At 29.3% G+C, this 10016-nt stretch overlaps 2 protein-coding genes across 3 annotated transcripts in view; both read left to right on the top strand.

Moving 5' to 3' along the window:
• The window catches only part of LOC106684835 (ATP-binding cassette sub-family F member 2), an 18493-nt gene extending 13010 nt beyond the window's left edge, over positions 1–5483 (top strand). The window contains exons 10-12 of the mRNA XM_014427127.3: positions 1814–2005; positions 3194–3397; positions 5211–5483. Of these exons, the coding sequence (XP_014282613.1) occupies positions 1814–2005; positions 3194–3397; positions 5211–5324 (510 nt within the window). The 3' untranslated portion in view covers positions 5325–5483. The remainder of the gene's footprint in view (positions 1–1813; positions 2006–3193; positions 3398–5210) is intronic.
• Positions 5484–7921: 2438 nt separating this feature from the next.
• LOC106684810 (uncharacterized) overlaps positions 7922–10016 on the top strand; it is a 5475-nt gene continuing 3380 nt past the window's right edge. Inside the window, exons 1-2 of one of the 2 annotated variants that reach the window (XM_014427097.2) lie at positions 7922–8017; positions 9674–9889. In XM_014427097.2, coding sequence (XP_014282583.1) covers positions 9687–9889 — 203 coding nt within the window. In that variant the 5' untranslated portion in view covers positions 7922–8017; positions 9674–9686. The remainder of the gene's footprint in view (positions 8018–9673; positions 9890–10016) is intronic. The other variant, XM_014427104.2, reaches the window with a different exon arrangement.

A 10016-nucleotide genomic window follows, 5' to 3' on the forward strand; every position in this document is an offset into this window, starting at 1 on the left:
TTCTCTTACTTGGTAGTGGTGGTGAGATGGGGTGCCAGCTCCCTGGTTGGATGCTCCTAGTGCCACACTCAGAGCTGCTGACATGCTCTTCTGCAGCTTCTAACTGAGTGGGGTAGGGCCAGAGCTTCCTGGGGAGTCCTCAGGTTTAAACTTGTTTGCAATTTGCTCAGGTTGGCTCCTTTCTTTCTAGGTGGTGCTGATATAGTAATTTCTTTGTCAGTAGATGGTCCTCCATTAGACTTTCATATAATTCAAATAATATCCCCCATCTCAAACCCCCCCAAATCATAAAATTTCAGGATTGTGGACTGAACAGTATTATTATGTTTACTTAATCAATAAATAGGAATACATTAAAGAGGTAAAATGTTGATTGAGTGATGATTTCATCTCTAAGTAAATTGGTATGTGAAAGTTGTGTGATACTCACTCTGTATCAGATATTTCTATTGCATATATTATTATCTATATTTCAATGATTACTTGTTTAAGAATAAAATTAGATGGGTCGTTGAAATATAACATCCAGGAAATTAGTTTTGCTCATGAGTAAATAAGTTTATACAATTCATTCTAGACCATGTTTATACTAATCTCCAACTTTGAGTAAAATAGGACAAGCCATTTTCAAAATATTATTGTGTTGAAAAAAATACGTTTGCATAGGTAGTGGTTGGTATTTGCTAAAATTACCAACTGTGAATTGACACAGTCTAGTATAAATTTTAGCAAAATTGATGAATAGTCAACACTAATCTTCAACTTTCCTCAAATCTTAGGCTGAACTGGACCAGCCGTTTTTGAAATGTAGCTGTGCTATTTTTTTTTATAATAAAAATTATGCTTTTTAATGGGAGCGCGGGTAGCCCCGAGGTCAGGCGTTTCGCTACTAACTAAGCACTTGAGTCAACTCCTGTGGGTTTTTGTAGCCCTCCTGGTGTCCACCCAGTCTCTTAAATTGAGTAAATCTGACGTGATTCTGACCAAATCACCTCCTTGCACAACCGTTGGTCTAGTAACAGTACTTCCTTACAAAGTACTGAACCCCTGACCCTTCATGGATTGTAATGGTACATTTTTTTTTTTTTTTTTTTTTAACTAGTCATAATATTTTTGTTTAGTACCAAGGAGGCAATTTTATTCTTTTAGATTGATGTGATGGTTCTTTTAGAAATGATGAAATGTTTATTAAGAAAGATTCTACATTTCTACAGCTTTAACTTTTTTTTGTTTTTTATCTGTTATGTTTTATTTATATATAAAAGGTAATGGTAATGGGTTGAATCATCCACAATAAACTTTTGCATTACCAGACTAATTTACATGCTGTTTTTTTAAAAATGTTTCTTGTTGCCATGGGAAGGTTTAAACCTTCTGAAATCCCCGATTTCTCTGAGAGAAAAAACGTTATGAACAAAATAAAACGTTTTTGGAGTGTAGCTCACAAATTGATTTGTCTCTGCTAGCATAGATATACATATTCTTCCTATTCAGAGGAATGGTTAAGTGTTAGTATACTGACATTACAATTTATTGAAAAAATAAATGGATTTTAGAGTTAAAAGTTTAAGAAAAAAATCTAATAATTTTTTTAGAATAAGAATATATATCTAAGAGTGATGTTTTTCTCTTTGAGGTTTGACTCAAAGACAAAATAAAAATAACTATTATGATTGACTTAATAAATTCTTCATTTTTGTTTATTCAATAGTAGATTTTTTTCTAATGATTAACAATCTAATTAGTTTTACTTGTTATCGGAATATTAATCATAAAAGTTCTCTATTTCTAAACAGTGCTTTTTATGTTGCAGCTTTTTCCAACTGAAGGAATGATTAGGAAAAACTCACACTTGAGAATGGCTCGATATCATCAGCATCTTCATGAATTGTTAGATTTAGATATTTCACCCTTGGATTACATGTTGAAATCTTTCCCCGAAGTCAAGGAAAGGGAAGAAATGAGAAAAATTATTGGAAGATATGGTCTTACTGGAAGGCAACAAGTTAGTTATTCTTGCATAACCATTTTTATTTAAGTATACTTATATATTGATTATTTCAATATAATGTCAGTTAAAATATTCAGTTTGTAGCTTTTTTAACTATCGATTGGTTTATTGGTATTGCTCAAAGAAGAGGAGCTTGTCTAATAACCAAAGTTTAAAACATTTAATCATCAGAATTAGTAATTCTCTCTGGAGGATATAATGGAAATTATGGTCTATAAGCCCTGGAAGGCTCTTAAGAAAGTTAAGTAATTTCCCTGAATTTAAATGTCTTACAACAGGTTTAATACTTTTGTGTTGAGTACTAAGAATCTCAACTCTAATTCAGTTAATCAGGTCTCCATTATACTTCCAACATGCCAAGGTTGATCGATACTTTGGTTAGTTAGATTTCACTTAATTTTTAAGCTGTACTTAACTGAGCTGTGTAAAGTAAGAGTCGTACACAGCTGATGACTGAACTTAGTTCTCATACTAGGAAAGTTTCCTTTTGTTGTGGTCTCCCTTTCTGGGCAACTGGTTTTTTTTTAACCTTGTTCCTATATTCCTCTCCTAGTTTTTTTTTCCATTACTTTAAATTTTAATTACTTAAAATTATTTAATCTCCAAAACAAAAACAGCATGAACTTCGAACGAGCAACTTACCCATCAAAACAATAGATAAAATGGTGTTGAACTCAGCTGCATGACTTCACTCTCTATTTAACAGACCTTCCAACATTCTTTTGGGGCCGCCTATAGCTCAGTGGTTAAGACACAGTCTTACCAATTTGATGTCTATTGGCGGTGCCGGTTCGAATCTGGCCTGGGGCGTTGACTTTTTTCATTGAGTGGCGGTCCTACAAAATGAAGAACTTTGACCCCCAACCATGGTTAGGCAGTATAGGACTCCAATGGGAGTCTTGGCCAAAAAAAAAAATAATAATAAATACATTCTTTTGGAATGTTGTCTCGTTTTAAACATGCCAAAAAAAGGAAATATTTCTCCATTTAACGCAATTGAACATGTTCAACTAAAGATCATGAATACTCCTAATAGTGAGGATGTTGTAGTCTCTAACCTAAGGCAGATCTCTCTTACCAAAACACTAAATATCATAAAGTTTTTTGTTCATTTTACTATGCAAAATAAATTATATAGAATATATTTTAAAACTTGATTAAATAATTTCTTTTCCTTGACAGGTTTGCCCTATTAGGCAGTTATCAGATGGTCAAAGGTGTCGAGTGGTGTTTGCGTATCTTGCATGGCAAGCACCTCATCTTCTCTTACTTGACGAACCTACAAATCATTTGGACATGGAAACTATTGATGCTCTTGCCGAAGCAATCAGAGATTTTGAAGGTGGATTGGTTCTTGTTTCTCACGACTTCAGGCTAATTTCTCAGGTTTGTATTTCTATTTATTTAATACTAATAGTATTTATAAATTCAAGATCAGTTAGATCTTTAATTCATTTTCCTATTTAAAAAAATCAGTTTGCAACTATGGCCACCCAATTTCATTAAAAGTTATTTTAGAAATACATAAATTATTGAACTTATGTAATCACAGATAATCTATTCTGGGTTAATCTATTGCCTTTGTTGCATAAAAGTATGTTATAATTATTTTTATTTTAAATTTATTAAGGTGTTATGAGATTATAAGTATTTTTATGGAGTATGTACTATGGTAAAAAATATGAGTTGGCCTGAGAATTTTAAAGGTTGTCTTACAGAGAGTTTTCAATTTTTCTTAAATATTTTTAAAAAACATTTAATCTGGAAATACCATCATATATTAAGTTAAAAGTAGTAAAATTATCAAGAAAAATAAGTTACCAGCAAAGATTACTAAAATAATCAATTTTCAAGCTTACAACTTTTCAACAATTTCGATAATTATAATGGATGTAGGTTGAAGATTATAATTTAACCTCCCCCTCCCCCCCCCCAAAAAAAAAATAAATAAAACTTGCTTTTTAATTCTATATTGTATAATTTAATATTTAATCATCGGCAAATAGTCTTCATAAACTGTTCCAAAACAACAAATAAATGTAATGTATAGATAAGATGTTGATTGCAAATAAATATCTGCCGAATGAGAGATTATAAACTTAGGTCACTTTACTGATTCTCCTTTGTAATAAAAAAAAAAAAAAAAAAAGAAAAAGTATTTTATGTTAAAGTGTTAATTTAGTTTGTATTTCTTTTGGATAAAAGTTTTTGTTTTTGGAATGGAAATTTAGACACATCTCAGTCTAAAAATTAATTTTATTTTGAAGGTAAAATCTCTATATTAAATTTTCTTAAAAGTTAATTTTTTGGTCATGTTCGTATTGTGATGTGGTACGAATGCTCTATATTATTAATATAAGGATTGTAAATTACATATTGATAGCTTACTCGCAGAGGTGCGAAGTACATTTCCACTAGCTTTACGAAAAATATAATTTAAGGTTCTCTCTTTCAGGGAAATTACAACTTTTCAATTAATTTTTCTGAAAGAGAGAACCTTAAATTTTATTTTTTGTTAGGCTAGTGGAAATGTATTTTGCACCACTTTGAATTAAGCCATCAATAAGTCCTGATAAATTATTCATTATTTGACTTAAATAAGTATTTTGCTTAAATTTATGCGATCTCATTTCTTAGGTTGATGCTCTGAGAAATTCACTGTCTTGCAGTTATACTGCAATAATGCAAACCAGTTGATATTTTAAGTTTGAACATTTTACTATCTTAAATTGTTTTGTTTTTATTCTGAGATAGTAACGGTGTGGAACTAGTAAGTTCTTTTCTGGTAATTTACTGAAAATTGTAGGGAATTAGATTTGTACCTTATTTATAAAAGAGATTATTATAGCTGAGCACGTTGGTGCAAGGATTGCAGAGCAGAGCGCTTGGTTCAGTGGGTTATGAGTTCGATTCCCAACTGATTCAGTCAATACATATATTGTGGTGGCTCTGAGAAGTGAATCTTGACATTCCTACTCTAAGGCTGAATAAGTCCTTCATGTCATCAATGGAGGACTTGTGCCATTAAAAAATATATATATATGTTTATATATACTATTACATTGCACTTCATACTTTCTGTTGTTCTGTAATTTAATCAAATTTTCCATAAATACTGTTGTTTTAATTGTTTGCATCTCAATTATTATGGAATTTCAACAGATTTTTTTCTTTTTTTAAATTATATTTATCCTTATAGGTTGCTGAACAAATTTGGGTCTGTGATAATGGAGCTGTTACCAAATGGCAAGGAGGAATACAGGATTACAAGGAACACCTTAAGTCTAAGATAGTGAAAGAAAAGAAGAAATAGAAACTACAAACAATACAGAAAACACATTTGTTACTTTATTTTCCTATGCACTGGCGTACTTCCCTACATCATAAAATGTTAATTTTAACCATACTTTGGTATATCACCACAGTTTCTTCTATCCTTTCTTTTTCAGAAATACAGATTCTTTTTGACTTATCTGTTTTAAGTTTATTTTCCCTATGTAATATCTATGCATATTTTTTTAATTATATATTTAATTGGACTGTATTAAATCTATGGTAAGAAATTTGACATTATTGAGAACTTGTTAAAAATTAAAATGAGCTGAAGAGAACTACTTTTTCTTTAGATTGGGAGGTCAGTGTGCTAAAAGTCTACTTATTGATTTCGGCATGATACATAACACCAAGTTCTACGACAATTTTTCATATCTGGAAAACAGCCCAGAAATTTTAAATTTTCAGTCTCTCATCTTCCAAGTGGTGAAAGATTAGCATTTTGCTCTGCCTAATTTGTCAAATAGATTACCTTAAAAAGTTAATTCATTTGTGAAAGCCTAACATTTGCCCCTTAGTTCCTAAAAATAAAATTTGGTTTCATATTAATGTTATACAAAGGTTAAGAGAAATTTATTTAGATTTACATGTATGTGTTATAAATTAATTAATTATTGTTTTGAAAACTTTTACTGGAAATAAAAGTGAAATCCAATGATCAGTGAAACAACAAGCAGCAGTCTTTTTTTGTATATGCTAAAACATTTTGTTTGACAAAACTTTCAACTTAATCAAAGACTAGAAAGTGAAATATAAGTGTGGACATTGAAGAACAACCATACATTAAAAAATCACCATGGATTAGTTTTGTCTAGGCATGACATCCCTGTAAGTTGGTCCAGAACATTATGCTATAGAGGTGTCAAGTCTGGGTAAGAAAGCTTATTGTCGAGTCTAGTTTTAAAAATTGTGAAGTTAAAAAAAGTTGAATTAAAATACTACACTGTCAGGAATTCACCACTACTGGGACAATACTACAATTATAAATAACTGACCGTAACAGGACTGATAAAAATAGTTATGTATTAAAGGTTTTATTTAAATAATTCAACTAATGAAATTTTGTTTAAGATTGGATAATCCTAGAAAGGATTTATCTTAAAAGATTTATTTCTGTTGGCTGTTTATTGTTATATTTATTAATAAATTCTGTTTCTTATTAAAATATTTACTAAAATAATCCAAAAGTAAGAGGAAATTATTCTGTTATAAAATGTTGAAATCAACCACGGTTGATCTTGAAATAATTGAGGATGGTTACTCCACATGATGTTGAATAATAAAAACGGCTGTGTATGTTGTTACCTTTAATCTTCAAGATCCTCGCATCTATCTTCAGCTCCAATTGCTTTAGTGTAGATTGGTTCTACTAGTTCATCAACCTTCCCTGATGTTAAAGGTAAGTACGCACAGTAGAACCTCTATTTACCAGAACTGGGACTCTGGTGTAGGTATTTTTAGGAGAAATATTAGCATTAATGAAGAATAACACTATTTTATTATGTATTAATATAAATAGTAGAAAAATAAGAAATGTCTATGCAAAAAGTAACAATAAAAGTAATTTCTTTTTGTTTAAAATTTACAGAATTTTTATGCTCAAAAATGCTTGTTTCATAATTAGAACAATTATCTGCCCCCTCTACGCCAGTCAATCCATGGGATGGTTAATGCATGACTGGTTAACTAAAGTTCTACTGTATTTATAAAAATTGGATATAGCCTATGATTGGATTGATATCAACTCGTAGGGGTAAGACAATTGGCTAATATTTTCCAAATTTTTTTTTAGAAAAGCATTGTTGAGTACTAAATATACTAAACATATCTGAAACTGGTATTTAATAAAATAAGAATTTGGTTTTTAAAAATAATCCACATTTATTGATTTATCAAAATTTTTTGTTACCTTTATAGAAATCTATCAATACATTTGTTTTTTAAATTTTTTATGCAAGCATTTTTTCTCAAAGGAAAACAGTTCTTAAGAGATTTATAACATTACGCATGGCTGTATATTATATAGCCAAGAACATAAGTTACTTTCTATAAATAGTATTAGAAAGGAACTCAGATTCTTAAAATGAAGGTAATTGAAAAAGGTATAAAATTATGGTGGAACATCAATGATTGCGTGTAATAATAAAAAGGAAAGTGGTCAAAGAAAAATTTTTTATGGTGTAAAATTATATTTAAATTTGTTCTTGAACTGCATCCTAAAACCTTTTCAATGTGATATTTTTAATTCCTTGTGTATTACACAAAACATTACAATAGACATTTCTCCAAAAGTTTGACAAAAACAATGGAGTCCAGATTGAGTTATATATTTTCATAATTATAATTAAATTACTCCAAAATTAATTTTACATTTTCGGGTTACAAAAAATTCCTTCATTAATTAAAATTTACTAGTAATAGGGTTTGGACATATTGCATTAGTTTATTTTTTAAGTTCATATATTTCAACTAGTTTTAATTTAAGAAAGTCTAGTTTGAAATAAGTAATAGTTATATTAACTGCCCATGCAACTGGTGGTCAATAGATTGGTGTAGTAATCCTTGTAGGAATGACCTTTATACCTAAAGTTTACCTTGCTTACCAATAATTGGTTCAATACTCCCAACTTACAAGTTGGAATGAAAAAATCGGTTCAATAACTTTAAATTAAGGTAAAATTGCACATTTTTTACTTACTATTTTGTAAATGCAATAACTAATAATCAAACCTGAACAAGTATTGTCACTTTCTGTTTTAAGAATTAATGAAAAATGCTAATTAAAAAAAAAATTAATGTTTTCTAACAATTAGAACTTAGTGCAAAATTCTCCTTTGTGTCTCTATAAAGCTATCTATTGTTTTTGTTTGTTGAACATCATAATTCCAACATGTGTATCTATAATATGTTGGAATAAAAACTATATAAAACATTAAATTAGAATTGTATAATTTTTCGATAATGCTCTACTGAACAATTTTGAACATTTGGTTGCTCATATTCTTGCCAAAAGCCTTTCAATTATAATAATTACATATTTAGCTAAAACAATTTATTTTCCAAGTTATTGATAGTGTTGTTATGGAAATTAAAAAAAATTCTCTTGAAAAATATTTGAATGGTCAGTTTCAAGAGGTCTTGTAATTTGGTGTCCGTAATACACTTGAAAGCATCATTGGGCTGTTCATTTCGTTTCAAGTTAGAAGTGAAGTATCTTAGTGTTTTAAAACTAAATTGCTAATAAGCTTGATTGTAATTTCAATAATTTAAAAAAAAGAAGAAAATTGTTACCAGAAATTTACATTAAAGAAATAATCCATTAATACCTCAATAATTTATTATTACTAACACATTGATTCATTATTAACACTTCAATTAGAAATAATCAATGTATTTGATGTTTGAAATAATATTAATTTGATAAAGGCCGATACTGAAATAAAAAAAATTAATTTAATATTTTCTCAACTCAAATAATGTTTTATTGCTAACTATAGTCATTAAAGTAAAAAATATCTTTACTTTTATGGATCCTGGGACATATAAGGTTGTGAAAATGAATGTCTTCCCAAGAAATGAATACGCTCTAAGCCAAATGGTAGACTGAGACTTAGATGAGAGGATTGTGTTAATATATGTTTTTTTAACTTAATAAAACATGCATAAATCAATTTATAAAAGATTATAATTCAGTTGTTAGCATCTGAATAATACTATGCAACCAAAATGTAGAGGGAAGGATTTATTTGAATTTTGATGAAGTTAAGGGAGGTAAAACAGCAAGAATTGTTAGTATTATAAGCATTGAATTTCTGAGTTCGCTGAACCTTATGTTGTTTTTATATTTGGAAATATTTCTCATACACACTAATCAATTTTTTTTTTATTAATGTATTTTATTATTATAAACTGAGTATGTTTTTTTACTTATTACTTGAATAATAAAAAAAAAATATTTACCCTGCCATTTTCTTTCATCACTCGAGAACTAAAACTTATAAAAAGTGTTTAAGACATTTAAATGCAATTGCAAAAGTTCAGTTGTGGTTTTACAGCTATCGAATACTTTGCTTTATCCTAGGAAACTCAATAGTCATAGAAATCCAATCCCTTTAGGCTAAAAAACAAGATTAGTCCAAAGTAAAACATTTGGTGTGAGAACGACACTCCATTAGTCTCACATAGCATTGTTATTACGCCTATACTTTTTACTTGGTTTTTGTGATACATATTCAAGTGGAATGCTACCAAGTTACAGGATACAAATGTGTGTCTAGTTGTAAAACATTATAAGAAATGCACTATTTTGAAATCAAACTATTTTTTTAGAAGACTTGAAAAAATGTCAAGAAATAGCCCTTCTACTAGACAGTTACTTGCCGCTGGATTAGTCGGTGTTGGTGTTGGAGTTCTAGCAGTAGGTGTTGGTTATGCAATAGCAACCAGTTCACCGACAAGTAGTCAATATTCTGAAAGATCGGTAGAGAGATTGGAAAATAGATTTGATGGAGAAAGTACTAAAATCAATATGATGTGCGATGTAAGGTTAGTATTTTTTTTATAAAACAATAAACTATTGGTATTATTATATTTAATGTCAAGTAATTATAGAAATCATTAGTATTAAATTCAAACTGTTGTTCAAAGTTTATTCCAATTTGTTAAATCTGGG

The sequence above is a fragment of the Halyomorpha halys genome, unplaced genomic scaffold (genome assembly GCF_000696795.3).
Source record: "Halyomorpha halys isolate HHAL.00 unplaced genomic scaffold, Hhal_1.1 Scaffold30.1, whole genome shotgun sequence".
In the NCBI taxonomy this organism is placed as follows: domain Eukaryota; kingdom Metazoa; phylum Arthropoda; class Insecta; order Hemiptera; family Pentatomidae; genus Halyomorpha; species Halyomorpha halys.